Below are 19,560 nucleotides of genomic sequence, written 5' to 3' on the forward strand. Positions count from 1 at the left end.
TTATAAAAAAACTCCTAAGCACATACTTGATGTGGTAAGTAATGATTTTGCTCCTTCACTTGGGTATTTAATTGAATCCATTTCCTGAGAATAAAAGTAATGATTGTGTATTCCTTCTTTGCAAACACCTCGTTGATGATACATATTTAAGAAAGAATGAATGAGAAATTTCTTAATGAAATTAAAAGGGCTATCTTATACAGAGTAAATTAGAACCTAAACATAGATTAACCCAGCCATTAACATATTCTTAAAATAAAATAAATGTCAATGTTAGAAATTTTAATGTCCTTTTAAGTTTCCTAAAATAACACAAACAATAAATATTAAAAATATATAAAAATATTCTTTTTTTTTCTTTTTTCCTATCAAGCTTACTTCACTTTTTCTGTGCTAAATCATTTCATCCCTCTGACTTTTTACCATAAGTCACTGTAATTATTACTTTCACAACATTATGATCTTCCTACTAACCTTTATTTCCAGATGTGAGGTTGCAATTTTCCTACTAACTTTTGTTCTAATATGCTACTAAATAATTAATTTATATTTATTTAAGAAATTTATCTAAATCTAACACCTGAAAATTGAATTGATATCATAATATAAATATATATGTATATATTTTTTATCGCTGTCATTTATATCTAAAAGTTTAAGTTCCAATATTTTAACAAAATATAAATAATAGCTCCGTGAAGCTGTAACACCGAGTCACGAACTCGCCCGAGTCTGAAATCACCCGGTCAGGGTTTTGTATTGTCAAAAAATTGGGCGTGGTTTTAGCATTCGGCCTTTGAAGGAAGAGTAGGGCATCCGCGGTGAACCTTCGAGCCCTTCGCTCCGCCTCATCTCGCTTTCGTGCCGCCTTCCGCACCGCTGGTACCAAGGCCGAAGGCGTGACCGGTCCGGTGGAGCCGGGGCCAGCGCTACCACAGAGGAGCCTTACAGAAGGAATCTTTCAGGTGGAACACCCCCTAATGCTGTTCTCGAAGGCTATTTTGCTGGGATAAATGCGATTCAGTAGAACCGCTTTATGTTTGGGCAGGCCTGTTTCGGCATCGAAGATTCGATCTCTCGTTTCGTTATCTTCCTTTTTGCGTAATCTCTGTGTGCCATTTCTTCGAACGAAATATGGTCATAAAAAGTTTTGTTTTTAGTGTTCATTGAAGGATTCAACATTCTTTTGTCACGAAAAGTTCGATCTAGTTCAGCTTGTGTATATAATTCTAGGGAGATCATGATCACCAAAAAGTTTTCTTCTTTGATTTAGTTGATCTTGTGTTGATGATTTTAAGGCGATTATGAGCCTTTTTGTGCCGATATACAGGTGGTGTTGTTATAACTTCGGTTTCTTTGAGGGCAGATGAATCTTGAGGGGTTTGCGCTTAGAGAATACACAGAGAAAAATAAAGATAATACAACTGAAAAGAGTCCGGACAACACGAAAGGTAAGCTCTAAATATTTTAGTATACTTGATTGTTTTTTCTTGTTGCTTTTTGGTTTGACTATTCTGATGAATCAAAAACTAATATTCCCACAATATGAACAATGGCAAATTCTTAGCTTTATGCAACTTTTTACCTCTCTATATGCGATGTTTCTCATGTTTTTTTTGTTTCTGGATGAATTGACATAATATATATTTCTTAACTCACGATTAATTATTAAGTCCTGGACTTTGAGATCTGTTGAGATCTCAGTTTAGGATTCAACTGTACTAGGTCCAGTTGATTTTCAAGTTGAGCCAAGTTCATGAGTTTAAGAGTGTGGAATCTATTATAATAAAGAGAAATATTTACTTTCATCAGATGAAAGCAGTACGTGCCACTTAGTGAAGTTATGACTATAGTGATGTCTGTGCTAATGGTACCATTTTACTTGTATCCTTTGTCATCATGTGCCAATTATCTTTTGCCTTAATGAAACCATGCTGTTGATGACTGTAGCGATGCTTTTGTTTCATTTCAAACTGATAACTTCAGTAAAAAGGCTTAATTATAACAGCACAGTAGTTAGGCAGCAATTTTATGGAGTTCAGATCCTTTTTTAATAATTCTTAACCAATTTAGCTTGTTGTATGGAAGATGTATACATCTATAATGTAATTTCTGAAGCTGTACAGTAGATGATTTGCAAAATTCTTAGAATTTACCTGTTCTGCAAATTTTTAGTGATTTATACAATCAACAATAATAACAAGGCCGTAAGTCCCAACTATTTGGGGTCGGCATAGTGATTTATCCGGTGAATTTATATTTTACTGACCCATTTTAGGGGTGGCTAGCTGCTATGTTTTCAAGAGTCGCTTGCAAGAGTATGCACAAAAAGTAGGCATTCCTACACCTGTATATCAGACTCTCAAGGAAGGTCCTTCACATGAGCCTGTCTTCAAGTCAACAGTTATTGTCAATCACGTCAGATATGATTCGCTTCCTGGGTTTTTCAACCGCAAGGCTGCTGAACAGTCTGCTGCTGAAATTGCACTCGTGGAGATTCACAAGTCTGGCCAGATGATTGAAAATTTGCCTACAGTTGTATGCTCCCTCACCTTTTAATACAACTTTTGTGTCTTTAGAAAAATCATGAATCAAGATAAACATGGAAATGGGTGTGGTAAATTAGCATTAAATATTCTGTTGTAATTCTTGATATGTCTATATTCATATGCATGATACTCAACAATATATTATTCATGTGCAGGATATGCATTGATTTTATGTGCATCGTTCTTTGTATTTTAGGTCATTCAAGAGCTTTATATTTTGTGATTTCTGTAAAATTATCTAATGATATTTTCCCTCATGGCTTACATTAGATATTACATGATTTGATAAATACAAACTATGCGCAACTTGCTTTCTTGAAGAGTGGAAAGATTGTACGGAGACAATCATTCCATGCTAGTTCATTGTCATGCTATTAAGAATCCTCAAGTTTATATAATCTTGGTATGTGAAAATTGGTTTATCTTCTCCAGCATGAAACTGGTCTATGCAAGAATCTACTCCAAGAATATGCACAGAAAATGAATTATGCGATTCCGTCCTACATATGCACCAAAAATTCCTCTGGAGCAACTCCATTTACCTGTACAGTTGAGATTGGTGGAATTCAATACATAGGAGCTGCAGCAAGGACAAAAAAGGAAGCCGAGATAAAAGCAGCACGAACAGCTCTTTTGGCCATCCAGGGTAGGCTAAACATATGATTATTTAGTTGCATCAAAATAAATGTTTAACTGTGGCTCTCTTTTGTTCTTCTGCAGTACTAAATCTTTTTCTGTACAGGTCAGTCTCGGAAGGGCACTGATAGTGCCTCCCAATATGCCGTTCTTCCTGGTAAACGGAAAGTGAAAGAGCCAGAAGTGCATGCTGAAGCAGTGAAAAAGATCAAACCCAAGAAGGCCAATTTCAAGAAGAAATGGTCGAAGAAGAGATTTCCTCGAAGTAAAGATGGCCACATAGTTAAGTCAAACAAAGATGAACCTGTGACTGTCATGCCAGAAGATGATTCAAGGGTACCCAGTAGTAATATCCAAATTGAGGAGGTGACTCAGTGATTCTTAAGGTCAGCATGATGAGTCCAAATCAGCAGGTCTGAACATGTTGATTGTAGAAACAAATTGATGTTTCCATGCGCCCACTGTGGGATGAGATGGTTAGATGTGAATCGTCGAAGTTTAGAGCTTGCTGAGATTGGAAGCCTTGTAAATTTAGGCTTTGGCACACCATGGTAAGTATAGAAGAGTGTATTCTGGTTGGATGTTGTTAGTTCACAATGGACTGGGCAGTCTCTTGTCGGCAAATATTTCTTGTTCTTTTTTCTATTATCACCTACTGCCCTGCCTAAGGATTCCAATGCCCTTGTTTGACAAATGGATTTGTGACACATTACTCATTCAGATTCCCCTTTATTAAGGGTATAAATTGGTCCCAATTTGAATTGGTTAGTTGCTTTTTAGGTTCTGTCTTTCCATTTGCTTTTATTTGCCAGAGATTTAAAGAAGGATTTTATTTTATGAGCTTATATTTTTACAAAGGTTGGTAAAAACATGTCTGTCCTCACCAAACATTTGCTGGTTGAACTTAAAACATAAAATATGCTTATAAGAAATATTTGAAGCTTATTGATATCAATTAGAGTTCCACGCGATAAAATGGTAATCCGTCGATCGAGATGAAAGATAACTATGAGGGTATATTTAAAACTTCAGATTCTATAAATTTATACGTATTCTAAACTTAAATTTCAAAAGATAAATATGAGATCATGAGGTCTACATATATTTGATAACATATATTTACCTAAAATACTAAAAGAATAAGGAGAAACAGTTTTTTTTTTTCTTTTACCAACGATAAATTAAAGTTTGCTGGCGATATCGGAAAAAAATATAGCTTGTTTATGTTAGAGTGAAACAAAATATCTGGCGTGATATAAGCCTACCAATTAACCACTCTATTCCCTTGGAGAAGTACATGAATAATTTTAACCTCTAAAAGATACGAACAGATAAAACAATATTACAATTTTAAACTCTAAAACATACCAACAGATAAAACAATATTACGAACAATATTCAAAATCCTTCAAAGTGATCAATATATTTGCACAGAATTTTTATCAATGCTTATGAACCAGTCTCTACATGAATAAATCTGATTCCTTCTCAGACTGCAACTTCGAGTCCTACCTGAATAGCTATTACTTCACGAGAGCTATCACAAGATTGCAGCTTTGAGTCGTTCCTGAGAAGCTGCAGCTTTGCAATAGAAGTTATCCCGACAGTCATGGTACCTGTAACAAAGGAAAAACATAAAAGAACATTATCCTTTCTTGCAACAAAGCTTAATCCTCCATCTTGTTTATGATCCTAGTAATCATGCTAGTTAAGCTTGACCCAAAACCAATTAATGTCTTTCCTGTCTAACAAGATATTGACATATAGGATTCCTTCCCTCATGTTCAAAGTAACTCTCTAGCAGAATGTACATAAGCGACGGTTTTGTATAATAAGTTATGGCCATTATGACAAGTATTGTTAAGAACTACATTAGTATGAGCTTTCCATGCAAGGAGAAAAACAGTTAAGATATAGGAGTCAATTCTACAACAGCTGCTGTATCATTGTCTATATCTAGAACAAGAAACTATGGCTGGGAACTGCAGATTCCCTTGACAGACAAATAAGAGAGTCAACTAAATTGCCTCTCTTCCATGAACAAAGCATGGAAGATGGCCCCATCAGATGTACGCTGCATCCACATCAGCCTGGATCACAAAGCACACCCAAAACGGTTCTCCGAATCTTGTCATCTATGGATGCCAATATCTTTTATTTCCTACTTTTCACACTGAAATTTCCTTTTAATCATATGGTGTTATATAGGAACGAGGAATTAGACTATGTAAGTTTGTAAGTTCTTGCATTTCACTTTTTTTTTTTTCAACATTTTGCCCATTTTATGTTTTTCAAAAATTAATCTATACTTTTGATTATAGACGATATTTATTAGTTATGGATCAATGTAGGGTACTAGTGTATGATTCTTTTAGGAACATAAATAAGACAGACCTTCATTTTGTGTTTTTTCTACCAATCTCTATTAGGATCAAGAGCGGTACTAAGAGGGGGGATGAATTAGTGCAGCGGAAAACTTTCGCGATTTCAGAAAAATGTTCGTTTCGATTAAAACCGATTCCGACGAAAATGGTTTCGATTCAATCTATTTTGGAGAGAAGTTGAACTTGAAAGCTTTCGTAAAAGTACAAGAGAAGATTAAGGAGGTTTGCAGTAATGTAAATTGCACAAATGAAAAGCAAACCAAAATTTAGAGTGGTTCGGTCAATGTGACCTATATCCACTTTCGGATTCCTCCTCCGACGAGGTCACCAGCATCCACTAAAGGCCTTCCTTCAATAGGTGAAGACCGAACACCTCTTTACAACGCTTACTCCTTTTCCCGAGTTTATGAGATAACCCTTACAAGGCTCACTCCTCTTTCTTGGATGGTTACAAGGCTAAGAGATGAAGGAGGAGAACTCTTTCTAACTTTTACAACACTTTTAAGACTCAAGAATTCAAGATAAGCCAATACTTTCGTGCCCTTTAATGCAGAAAAGGGTATGGTTTTTATAGACCCAAATGACTTCAAAATTGGAGTAAAAAAATGTCACATCCCCGGAATCCGAGGTATTGGCGGTACCATCGCCGTTTCTAGGCTGTACTACCGTCGCTGACCAGACACTGGGCGGTACCACCGCCTGACAGAGGCGGTACCACCGCTTGACAGAGGCGGTACCACCGCCTGACAGAGGCGGTACCACCGCTGGCAGCATTCACTGTCGGCGGTACCACCGCCCAGAAATCCTAGAGCACCGCTTGGTCGGCGGTACCACCGCCCAGAAATCCTAGAGCACCGCTTTCCAAGCGGTGCCACCGCCGACCATATTTTCAGGGGCTGAATTGGCAGCTCAATTCGGCCTAATTCAGCCCTGTTAAGGGCCCAGTTGACCCCTAATTAAGTTAGTGGGATTACCTCCCAATCCTAACTTAATTTAAGCTCTAACTACGATAACTAAGACATAATTACAGCGCTTCTTGTTCCGGTGCGTCAATTGCTCTTCCGGCGAGCTTTCGGCGTACTTCCGACGAACATCCGACGAACTCTCGGTAATGTTCCAGCGGACTCCCGGCAAGTTCCTGAACTTTACGACGATTTTCTTGGCGAGTTCCGACGAGCTTCTTTGGCAAGCTCCTAGACTTCTCGGTTGGTTCCGACAGAACTTCCAACGAACGTTTGGACTTCCGACGAACTCTCGAACTCCCAATGAGACCTCGATCTTGACTCTAGCACAACACCTGCTTTATGTTTTACTGCTATCGTAGTTAATCCTGCACACTTTTCTCAACATATAGATTAGAATTGACTTCATCATCAAAATCCGAGATTCAACAATCTCTCCCTTTTTGATGATAACAATCAATTGATGAGGGAGTTAACCTTAACTCCCCCTATCTATATGCCATACTTGAGAAAAGACATTCTTGAATTCAAGGCCTTTGAATTCAAGAAACAAACTGATAAGATAAGTTCATTAAACTTATCACATGCACATCATGATTCCTATCATGATCTATTATTCTCAAAATACGATGCCAAGTATGATGTCAAGTCATAACATTCATTTTCAAGTATGATATTTCAAATATGAAAGATGACAAAGATAGTAATTCATCATTCTATGACAAGATATCAATTGTAAAATAGCAAGTTAAGTTTTAGATATCTTATCATAATGAAAGAAATTTATCAAGCAAACATTTTAAGTATATATGATGAAATATATTACATACATTTGTCATCAATTTACCACATTTTGGTATTATTTCTCCCCCTTTGTCATCAACAAAAAGGAGAAAAATTTAACAATACAAGTGTGGTAAAAAAAAAATCAAGCAAGTTTCACACTCAATAGTTCTCATCATTAAATGTTATCAACATTAAAGCAATAGATTCCAACAACTTCTCCCCCTTTGTCATCACATTTTGCATAAAGAAGAGGAAAGAAGGTAAGGAGGGAATCCATTAAGAACTAAATTTGTAAAATGATTTGAATCAAGTCAAAAATGATAAATTAGTTTTCGTGGAAACATGCTTTAATTTTGACAAAGAGAAGGGATTCATGAAAAAGATCGAGATATCTATATGAAATTAAATCCCTAATCTTGCAAATAATTATCACACACGAAAATTCATCTTTCAAGGATTAAGATATCTATTGGAATTCCTTCAATTTTTATGAGAAGAATAAGAAAATATTCATGGGAGAGGAGTATCACATGAAGGAGAAATTTACGAATAAAATTTCATAGTGAGAAGAGCATTACATCATCTCATTAAAAATTCATAATAGTGAAATCTGTGAGAGATGCATTTGTCAATGACTTCCATGTATCAAACATCAAGATATTTAAATGTATAAACACTTCATGCATTTATAAAATGTTTCGTCATAGCCTTTCATCACTACTTGCATGAGGTAATATCATTAGTGCTTGTAGCACTCAAAAGTTAAGAATCCGATATTGCATCATATATGATTAAAACTTCTCAATATTCAATAGAGATTATAATCATCATAGAAATTTTCAGCATCAAAGTAAACACGATATTGCATTATTGTATGATAACATGCTCATCATTTAAAGAGATCACAACATCATATAAATTTTCAGCATCAAAGCACAGAATTCCAACATCAAAGTAAACATTTTATTGTCGTGAAGCACACAATCTTATTTACATCATCATGTAAAATTCGTATCATAAGAGGAGAAGATTTAAGTGAGTGATCCAAAGAATCAAGAAAGTCTGAAAATGAAATTTAACAAATTCATGCATTCGGATAAATTAACATTCCTAATTCTCTTTTAATAAAATCAAATTGTTCTTCACTTAAGGACTTTGTAAAAATATCGGCCAATTGATGTTTCGTATTAATAAACTCTAATATTACATCATGATTATTAACATGATCTCGTATAAAGTGATACCTAATATCAATATGTTTAATTCTAGAGTGTTGAATGAGATTTTTTGTTAAATATATTGTATTTGTGTTATCAAATTTTATGGGAATGTTTTTTAGATGAACCTTATAATCCTCTAAAGTGTTTTTCATCCACACAACTTATGCACAACATGCACTAGCTGCAATGTACTCAGCTTCGGTTGTAGATAGTGCAACCAAGTTTTGTTTCTTAGAAGACCAAGAAACAAGTGCGTGTCCTAAAAATTGACATGTTCCGGATGTGCTTTTTCTATCTAATCTACATCAATCAAAATCCACATCAGCATAAGCAATTAGTTCAAAGTTCTCGGATTTTGGATACTATAATCCTAGATTTATGGTTCCTTTAAGATATCTAAGTATTCTCTTAACTGCTTTAAGATGAGATATCTTAGGATTAGATTGAAACCTAACATAAAGTTCTACACTAAATATGATATCCGGTCTAGTTGTGGTGAGGTATAATAAACTTCCTATCATACCCCTATAAGCTTTTTGATCAAAGCTTTCTCCACTTTCATCAATGTCTAACTTAGTGGAGGTGCTCATAGGAGTGTTGATTGCCTTTAAGCTATCCATATTAAACTTTTTTAGCAAATCTAAAACATATTTTGTTTGACTAAAAAAAATACCATTACTAAGTTATTTGATTTGTAAACCTAAAAGGAAAATTAATTCCCGCATCAAACTCATTTTAAATTCAAGACTCATACTTTTAGCAAATGACTCCCATAGAGTTTTTTCGTGGAACCGAAAATAATATCATCAACATAAATTTGAACAATAAGAAAATTATTTTCAAAATTTTTGATAAACAATGTAGTATCGACCTTGCCTTTAGAGAAATTATTTTCGATAAGAAATGAGCTAAGTTTCTCATACCAAGCCCTTGTGGCTTGTTTCAATCAATAGAGAGCTTTAATTAATTTAAACATATGATTAGGAAGATTATCATTCTCAAATCCGGGAGATTGTTCAACATAAACTTCTTCGGAAATAAAGTCATTAAGAAAAACACTTTTAACATCCATTTGAAATAACTTAAAATTATTACTACTAGCATAGGCAAGGAGCATTCTTAAGACTTCTAATCGTGCCACAAGAGCGAAGGTTTCTTCATAATCAATACCTTCTTCTTGGTTGAAACCCTTGGCCACTAATCTAACCTTGTTTCGAACCACGAGACCAAATTCATCTTGCTTATTTCTAAAGACCCATTTAGTACAGATAACTAAATGGTCATTTGGCCTAGGAACAAGCTTCCATACCTCATTTCTCTAGAATTGATTCAACTCTTCTTGCATTGCGATAACCCATGAATCATCTTTCAAGGCCTCGTCAATGTATTTTGGTTCCATTTGAGAGAGAAAAGCGACGTTGACACAAAAATTCTTACAAGAAGAACGAGTTTAAATCCCTTTTGATGTGTCTCATATGATTAGCTCCTTAGGATGAGCATCTATATACTTTCATTCCTTGGGTAAGGATGTTTCGGAAGAAGATACATCCAAGTTGCTAGATGTAGAAGGGGTTTCATTTAAATTCAAAGCATCAAAATTAACATCATTATCAAAATTATTTTTCTTGACTTCGGAAACTTCATTGAAAACAACATGAATAGACTCTTCTATAATTAAAGTTCTTTTGTTAAAGATACGAAATGCTTTAGAAATAGAAGAATAACCAAGAAAAATTTCTTCATCGGATTTAGCATCAAATTTTCCTAAGGCATCTTTTTCATTCAAGATAAAAAACTTACACCCAAAAACTTTAAAATATGAAACATTGGGTTTTTTATTGTTCTACAACTCATAAGGAGTTTTGGCGAGTAAGGGTCTTACTAGAACTCTATTCATGACATAGTATGCCGTATTTATGGCTTCGGCCCAAAAATATTTGGGTAGGCTATGTTCATTCAACATGGTTCTAGCCATTTCTTGTATGTTTCTATTCTTTCTTTCTACTACTCCATTTTGTTGAGGATTTCTTGGAGTAGAGAAGTTGTGGTTGTATCCATTAGATTCATAAAATTCTTAGAAATCACGGTTTTGAAATTCTCCATCGTGATCACTTCGAATTGGCGAAATCATAAAACCTTTTTCGTTTTGAACAAGTTTACAAAACTTAGAGAAACACCTAAAGCAATCACTTTTGTATGCCAAAAAGTAAGTCCATGTGTATCTACTATAATCATCCATGATGACAAATGCGTATTTGCTTCCTCCTAGGCTTGATGTAGCAATTGGTCCGATAAGTCCATATGGATTAATTGCAATGGCCTAGAGGTGCTTATTTGGTTCTTTGGTTTGAAACTACTTTTTATTTGCTTTCCTAGTTGACATGCATCATATACATTGTCTTTGACGAACTTAATGTGAGAAATTTTTCTCACAAGTTCTTTAGATGAAATTTGAGAGATTAGTTTCATGCTTGCATGACCTAATCTCCTATGCCAAAGCCAAGCATCGTCATTCAAAATCGAAAAATACATTTCATTATAAAGATCATTAATGTCGATAGTGTATACATTATTTTATTTTAGAGCAATCATAGATGTGTTTTTGAATGGTTTTCAATAATGCAAGCATTGGATTCAAATCTAATAATGTATCCTTTATCACATAATTGACTAATGCTCAAAAGGTTATGCTTTAAGCCATCAACTAACAACATATCTTCAATAGAAAAGGTAGATTTGTTACCTATGGATCCTTTGCTAATGATTTTACCCTTGTTGTTTGTTGTCTCCGAATGTGACATATCCTTCGTCTATGCTAGTGAGCTTAGAGAATTGAGATGGATCTCCGGTCATATGCCTTGAGCATCCACTATCAAGGTACCATCTCTTGCTCCTAGCTTGTGATGGTAAACGTTTCTACAAAAAAGGATGATTTTTAGGTATCCATTTGACCTTGGGTGTCTCAAAAATCGATCTACATAGCTTATCATGTTGTATTGAGTCATTTGAGGTTCTTTTAGGAACCCAAATCAATTTGTGTGGATTACATTTCTTAAATGGACAATGATAAGCTACATGCCCAAATTTGCAACAAAAGTTGCATTTCTTTCGGGGTGAAACATGCAAAGTAGGGTCTTTAACAAAGGTGGTTGGATTTTGGTGAAAGCTACTTGCAAATCTGATTCCACCTTTTCTATGAACGTGACCCTTGTTGGCAAGGATCATGTTTAAGGATTTGCTACCAATCTCAAACTTTTCTAAGGTTTTCTTAAGTAGCAAGTTTTCTTTTTGAAGTAAAATTGTTCATCACATTTCGTACAAGAAGCTAAACTATCATTGTGCTCAACTTTTAATCTATTGTAATCACTAACAAGAGAATCATGCTCCTTTTTTAACAATTTATATTTTTTATTAATTAATTTGCATTCATCAAATAAATTATGAAAAGCATTTAAAAGTTCATCAAACGATAAATTTGCATCAAATGAACTTATTACCTCATCTCCAATAGCCATTAGCGCATAGTGAGCAACTTGCTCGGTGTTGGTTGGCTCCTCTTTTTCGGATGAACTTGAGTCGTCCCATGTTGCTTTAAGAGCCTTCTTCTTTGGTTGCCTCTTTTTTGGCTAGGGGACATTCGCTCTTGTAATGTCTCGGCTTCTTGCATTCGTAGTATATTACTTGATCTTTCTTGGGTTCAAATTTATTTTTGGTGTCATTTTTAAATTTGTTCATTTTTATGAATTTTTTGAATTTTCTTATTAAGAGTGTCAAGTCTTCATCAAGGTCCTCATCACTTGAGTTTTCTTTTAAGTGATCTTCTTGGGTTTTTAGTGTCATATCCTTCCTGTTCTTTGGAAGGGTGTCCTCAAGCTCTTCATGAGCTTTTCAAGTCATTTCATAGGTCATTAGTAACCCAATTAGTTCTTCAAGAGGAAAATTATTTAGGTCTTTGACCTCTTGAATGACCATAACTTTAGGGTCTCAACTCTTTGGAAGGGATCTTAAAATTTTATTAACAATTTCAAAATCCGAGAAACCTTTACCAAGTCCTTTTAGACCATTGACGACATCCGTAAATCGGGTGTACATGTCTCCAATGGTCTCACTCGGTTTCATTCGAAACAATTCATAAGTATGCACTAAAAGATTAATTTTTGACTCCTTCACTCTACTAGTACCTTTATGAGTCACTTCGAGTGTGTGCCAAATATCAAAAACAGTTTCACAAATGGACACACGATTAAACTCGTTTTTATTTAAGGCACAAAACAAGACATTCATAGCTTTTGCGTTTAAAGTGAAAGTCTTCTTCTCCAACTCATTCCAATCATTCATTGGAAGAGAAGACTTTTGAAACTCATTTTCTACAATATTCCATAATTCAAAATCTATTGAAATTACGAAGATCTACATTCTAGTCTTCCAATATGTGTAATCCGTCCCATTGAACATGGGCGAACGTATAATTGAATGACTCTCTAGGTTGCCGGTAAATGCCATCTCTCTTGGGTTTAAAACCAAATGAGAGTGAACCTAGCTCTGGTACCAACTGTTAGGATCAAGAGCGGCACTAAGAGTGCAGTGGAAAACTTTCGCGATTTCAGAAAAAATATTCGTTTCAATTAAAATCGATTCAGACGAAAATGGTTTCGATTCAATTTGTTTCGGAGAGAAGTTGAACTTGAAAGCTTTCGTAAAAGTGCAAGAGAAGATTAAGGAGGTTTGTAGTAATGTAAATTGCATAAATGAAAAGCAAACTAGAATTTAGAGTGGTTCGATCAATGTGACATATATCAACTTTCGGATTCCTCCTCCGACGAGGTCACCGGCGTCCACTAAAGGCCTTCCTTCAATAGGTGAAGACCGAACACCTCTTTACAGTGCTTTTTCCTTTTCCCGAGTTTAAGAGATAACCCTTACAAGGCTCACTCCTCTTTCTTGGATGGTTACAAGGCTAAGAGATGAAGGAGGAGAACTCTTTCTAACTTATACAACACTTATAAGACTCAAGAATTCAAGATAAGCCAATAATTTCGTGCCCTTTCATGTAGAAATGGATGGGGTTTTTATAAACCCCAATGGCTTCAAAATTGGAGCCAAAAAGTGTCACATCACCGGAATCCGGGATACTAGCGGTACCACCGCCGTTTCTAGGCGGTACTACCGTCGCTGATCAGACACTGGGCGGTACCATCGCCTAGAAATCCTAGAGCACTACTTTCCAAGCGGTGCCACCGCCGGCCATGTTTTCAAGGGCTGAATTGGCAGCTCAATTCGGCCCAATTCAACCCTGTTAAGGGCCTAGTTGGCCCCTAATTAAGTTAGTGGGATTACCTCCCAATCCTAACTTAATTTATCCTCTAACTACAATAACCAAGACACAATTACAACGCTTCTTGTTCCGGTGCATCAATTGCTCTTCCGGCGTACTTCCGGCGAGCTTCCGACGTACTTCCGGTGAACATCCGACGAACTCTCGGCAATATTCCAGCGGACTCCCGGCAAGCTCCTCGACTTTACGACGATCTTCTTAGTGAGTTCCGACGAGCTTCTTTGGCAAGCTCCTAGACTTCTCGGTTGGTTCCGGCAGAACTTCCGACGAACGTCCGGACTTCCAACGAACTCTGGAACTCCCAATGAGATCTTGATCTTGACTCCGGCATAACACCTGCTTTATGTCTTACTGCTATCGTAGTTAATCCTGTACACATTTCTCAACATATAGATTAGATCAAACAAATTACAATTGACTTCATCATCAAAATCCAAGATTCAACAATCTCATCTTATCCAAAACAAGTTGCTACTGCTTTTATTTATATGCACTCGTGTACGTCTTAGAAGTCAACTTCATAGAAAAGACTACATGTGCATGAGATTTCTAGCCACACTAAATCTTAAAATTACAGTTTTATTCATACAAACATAAAGGATATTTTTATAGTACCATTTAAAATACATAAAACAAGTGATATATGGCATTTCATCTATTCCATACAAGATTCTACTGCTCTTTATCTACGTTTGTTCATGCACAAATGCTATATATCTTAAAGTCCATTAATATGAAGTCTAGAAAGGATGAATATGACACAGATTTCTCACTGTATACAAAGGGGATATTTTCATGAGATTACTTAAATACACTATCAAGTGGCATATGACCAATCACTTGAGCTTCTCAACCAAGCATTATGAAAAGGTTAAAAAAATTCATATAAAATTTACCTTTCCGTTGTATGTTTGATCTTCCTTTTGGTGATTCTTTAGAACTAAGATCCATGCAACGACAACTGCAAGCAAATACAAAGAATGAAATCAACTCTGCTGCTAGTTGTTGCTAGATGTCATACCAGTATCGTGCTTCTGCTTAAGGTGTGATATCTAAAACTAGTTCTCTAATCCTTAATTGCATATTCTCCAATTTCATTTCCATGTTAATCCTTGCATGAATCTCTCCTAGGTGCACCCTGGTTCAACACTGCTTCCCAATACACTTGTCTGAATCATGCCACAGCAATCAAGTTCAAACAAATCCTGCTCTCCATTAGTCTCGACATGTTGTCTGCTTTATGGAAGGCATAGAGAAACCTTCGTCAAACATTCATAGAGAAAGTTTAGATGTATAAAAATTAAAGAAACATATAACAGCATGCAAACACTAAATAACTGAATCATGAATCCAGAAAGCTAGCATAGACAGGCAATTAGTTGAGAAAATACCTTTTATCCTTTCAAATAAAAATCATACCAATGCTTTTACAGGACAATTTAGGATATTTTCAACTCAACAGATGATTCTACTAGGGACCTTATTACAGGTTCTTGCACCACACATTGAACCAAGAATCATGGCATCTCTGTTAGCTTTTTATGCATAATTAAGTGGTCAAATCTTGTTGTAAATATCTAGAGCACTTAGATATAGAAAGGAAACCTTGAAAAAAAAAAGCCTGAGGCAGCAAGCTTGGCCTCCAACTCCAAGTAAAGCCTTTGTAACCTTCAAATATCAGACAGACCCAGTTTGATGCCAATCTTGTTTTTTTCATGAGGTTGATCACTTGTTTCAGTGTTCTTACCAAACAATCCTGTATTCATAGTCTCAGTTAATATTATTAAAAAAAACTTAAATAAAAAAACTATCCTGTGCATGTCGGAGTTGGAAGCTTCATCTCATTTAAACCAAAGAATGTAATGGGTGTTCTGCCATCTATGTCTAGATAAGGCACTTACCAGATGGATATATGTAACCAGCTTCCTTGTGTCAAAAATGAGACCACTTCCATGTGTCATTGCAACTTGGGCAATAACACCAGAAGGGCACAAAAATTACTTAGCTAGCATCACCCTCTACACAGCTCCATCCAGGAATCTTTTTCAAACCTCCAACTCTCATCACCTTCCCAACTTCGGAACATCTTTCTATCTTCCCAATTCTGCATACATATTGTATAGAACAACATAAATACCCAGATGGATATATGTAACCGGCTTACTTGTGTCAAACATGAGACCACTTCCACATGTAGTTGCAACTTGGGCAATAACACCAGATGGGTACAAAAATTACTTAGCTAACATCACCCTCTACACAGCTCCATCCAGGAATCTTTTTCAAACCTCCAACCCTCATCACTTTCCTCAACCTCGTAACATCTTTCCATCTTCCCACCTCTGCATACACATTGGACAGAACAACATAAACACCATGGTTTCCAGGATCCAATCTAAGCATTTCATTGACCACCCTCTCTGCAATGTCGATGTTCCCATGGTTCTTGCAGGCGGTCAGCAAAGCTCCTAGAACGACCACATCAGCCCCCCATTTCATTCCTTTAATTAAACGCTCAGCCTCTAATAGATTCCCGCACCGGCCAAGAAGATCAACCATGCACCCATAGTGCTCCACCTTTGGCTCAATCTTGTAGGTCCTTTCCATGGAATAAAAAATCTGGCGCCCTAGTTTGAGAAAGCCAGCATGGCAACAAGCTGACAGGACACCTACAAAAGTTACATCGTTTGGTTGGACCTGCTCCCTCTCCAACTGGTGGAACAGATCAAGAGCTGCATTGGCAAGGCCATGATGAGCCAAACCACAGATCACAGCGTTCCATGTCACTGTGTTCTTCTCTGGCATTTGCCTGAACAGCTCAAGTGCGGCTGTGATCGCACCATTCTTAGCATACATATCCACTAAAGCAGTGCCGAGAATGACTCCCACTTCTATTCCCTTCTCCCTTATAAACGAATGAATCTGCTGCCCCAAGTCCAACCCACCAGATCTAGCACAAGCCGACAGCACGGAAGCCAGAGTGGCATTGCATGGTTCGACACCCGCTCCGATCATCCGGTCAAAAAGTAAGAGAGCTTCATTGGAGCAAAAATTCTGCGCATAAGAGCTTATCATCGTGGTCCAGACGATTAGATTCTTTTCGCGCAATCCATCGAACAGCCTCCGGGCATCCCCGAGATGACCATGAACACCGTAACAGCGGACCAAGCCATTGACGACATAGGGGTCCACATGGAACCCGCGCTTGAGGACATGAGCGTGGACCTGCCGCGCGATGGAGGGGGAGGGGAGGCAAGCGCAGGCCTTCAGGAGGAAAGGAAAGGTGTGCTTGCCGGAAGGGGTGCCAACCTGCAGCATCTCAGAGAAGAGGGCCACGGCAGTGGCGGGAGAGGGGGAAGCGGCGAGGGCGCGGATGAGGGTGTTCCACATGAAGGAGTTGGGGAGGGGGGTGGCGCGGAAGAGGCGGAGGGCGTGGGGAAGGTCGCCGGACGGGGAGAGGGCAGCGAAGGAAAGGAGGCGGCTTGCGGCGTAGTTGTCGGCAATGCGGGCGGAGACGATCATTTGGGCATGCACCTGTTTGAGCTGACGCATGGAAGCGCAGCGGTCGGCCAGGAGGGAGAGCGGCGGCCGTCGGGTGCGCTCGAGGAAAGTAGGAGGAGGATGCAGGGAGTGCAACGGCCATCGGAAGCGGGGAATCCTTCGTGGCATGTCCTTGGGGTGACGAAGGATTGTTGACCTTCGTATAAGCGCTTATATGACATATAACATTTATTGATACACTTAATATTATAAGAGGAATATCAAAATTTGATGAGAGAAATATCAAGAATTTAATATATAGTAAAAATAGATATATCTAAAGGATTGGATTTCTCGAATAAGAGAACCGGATGACTCAAAATATTTTTCTTAACTATTTAGGCCAAATAAAGATAAATATTAATTTTGAATTAAAACATGGAAAAAAATTTAAAAAAAAACTACTGATTTTTTTTTCACATAGTGTCCCTACTTAAAAAATATTTAAATAGTACTTTTATTTAAAAAAAAGATAATATTAATCTTAAAAAAATCACTTGGGTACATAAAATTAAACCAAAAAAAATTGATTTAACTTGAACCGATGCTTTTTACCGTACATTGTATATCCCTATTTCAAATTTACAATTCGATGTGACTTGTATTGTGTGACCTTTCATCTTCGATTGTCTCCCTACTCCATCGTTGTTGTTATAGTATATTTCATAGCCTCCCAGCGTCGTCAACATCATGTGTCATTATGCTTAGGATCAAGTACAATTGCCTACAAGCATCGAATTTTGTCGTCGGTTATATCAACTTCTTTGAGCTTTTATTATGTTGCTGTTATAAAGAGGATTCTAGAGTTCGAGCGATTTTTGCTTCTAGAGTTCCAAAACTACAGCGACAACAAACGTTATTTGCGATAGAGCTATGATGGTTCTTTAAGGTATGTTTTTATTTCTATAAAAATATTTGCTAAGAAATATGAACTTTTGGTTTATTGTGTAGCTAAGGTTTTAGTTCCACTGATGTTTACTATGTTATGAAATCTTATTGTTTTATTATCAATATTTTGAGCATTCTTCATAAAATAGATTTACTGTTTAAAATGATCTCAAATTTTTGAAAAAAACTTTAAGTAGGACACTTATGATAACAGAGAGATTTTCTGTGATAAAAGAGAAATTTTCTCAACTGCATAGCAGATGAGATTTCCTCAACTGCATGAGGAAATCTCTCTGCTCAGTTAAAGAAATATCCTCTTTCACTATGTATAAATAGACTTCACATGATACTACTTGAAGTGTGCCTTTTTGCTTTATCCATATGTCACTAGGTTTTCATTTTAGAGAATTTTTTTAAATTTTTTTGTATTTTTGAGCATATGAATAGTGTGTTAGTTTTCTATTTTCTTCTTATGTTTTCTAGTTAGATTATTTTTTTATTAAATTATTAACTCTAATCCATTTTAGCTTTAAATAAAAAATATTCATGTCATCAAACACTTATTATACACATAGAATGTCCAATGTTGATTTAAGCATAGGTATGTTTGCGTTTATATTAATTCCTATTTAATTTTGTTTAATTATCATAAATAACTTTTAAAATTTATCTTTGCAATTTGTAATTGTGGATTGGGTCATTCGGATGATGAAGAGGGTTTGAAAAGTCATTTTAGTTGGATAGTTTCAGGACGAGCTTTGTGATCATTTTTGTCATTTCCTTTTGGAACCTTATAAGCATTTGTGAACAAAATTAGTCTCATAATTACCAAGGTAGTGTCGTTGGAATATCATAAAGAGTACTATATTTGGTTATTTCATAGATATCTATGATATCTCGCAGATTAATATAAGCAATTATAGAACAATGATATGAGAACGATAAGTTTCTAGTGAATGAAATTTAATTATCTTTTTCTGTGTCTATGTATATCTTCTACTCAATCTACAAAATACTAAAGAACTAATTGATATGAATGTATATAGATTATCTTACATATAAGTATTTTTTTATTTAAAGAATCATTTTGTAAGAATTTAAAAATATTAATGATAAATTTGTGATAATGAGAAAACAATGAAGAACTTTTGTCGAATATGTGTTATATGTTTTTGCCTATATATTATTTTGTCAAACCAATTACATATTGCAATGGTTCGACGATTTAAAAATTTTGAATAAGTATAATTGGCTAGCAAC

The 19,560-nt window shown here is 36.1% G+C and overlaps 2 protein-coding genes across 3 annotated transcripts; one reads left to right on the forward strand and one right to left on the reverse strand.

Annotated features, from left to right (window-relative positions):
* Window positions 1–807: 807 nt before the first annotated feature.
* Window positions 808–3,905, forward strand: LOC135652640 (double-stranded RNA-binding protein 8-like). Of its 2 annotated transcripts, none has more exons than XM_065173728.1 (5): window positions 808–965; window positions 1,331–1,451; window positions 2,279–2,538; window positions 2,982–3,195; window positions 3,292–3,905. In XM_065173728.1, exons 2-5 carry the CDS (start codon window positions 1,367–1,369, stop codon window positions 3,561–3,563), a joined length of 831 nt encoding a protein of 276 aa, XP_065029800.1. In that variant the 5' UTR covers window positions 808–965; window positions 1,331–1,366; the 3' UTR covers window positions 3,564–3,905. The 2 variants fall into 2 exon arrangements, with proteins under 2 accessions (XP_065029800.1, XP_065029801.1); XM_065173729.1 differs by having other exon boundaries at window positions 814–965; window positions 1,367–1,451.
* Window positions 3,906–13,502: 9,597 nt separating this feature from the next.
* Window positions 13,503–17,561, reverse strand: LOC135583007 (pentatricopeptide repeat-containing protein At5g56310-like). Its single transcript, XM_065173758.1, has one exon. The coding sequence runs from the start codon at window positions 17,539–17,541 to the stop codon at window positions 16,111–16,113; it is 1,431 nt and encodes a 476-aa protein (XP_065029830.1). The 5' UTR covers window positions 17,542–17,561; the 3' UTR covers window positions 13,503–16,110.
* Between the last annotated feature and the right edge of the window lie 1,999 nt (window positions 17,562–19,560).

This window comes from Musa acuminata, chromosome BXJ3-11 (genome assembly GCF_036884655.1).
Source record: "Musa acuminata AAA Group cultivar baxijiao chromosome BXJ3-11, Cavendish_Baxijiao_AAA, whole genome shotgun sequence".
Lineage (NCBI taxonomy): Eukaryota > Viridiplantae > Streptophyta > Magnoliopsida > Zingiberales > Musaceae > Musa > Musa acuminata.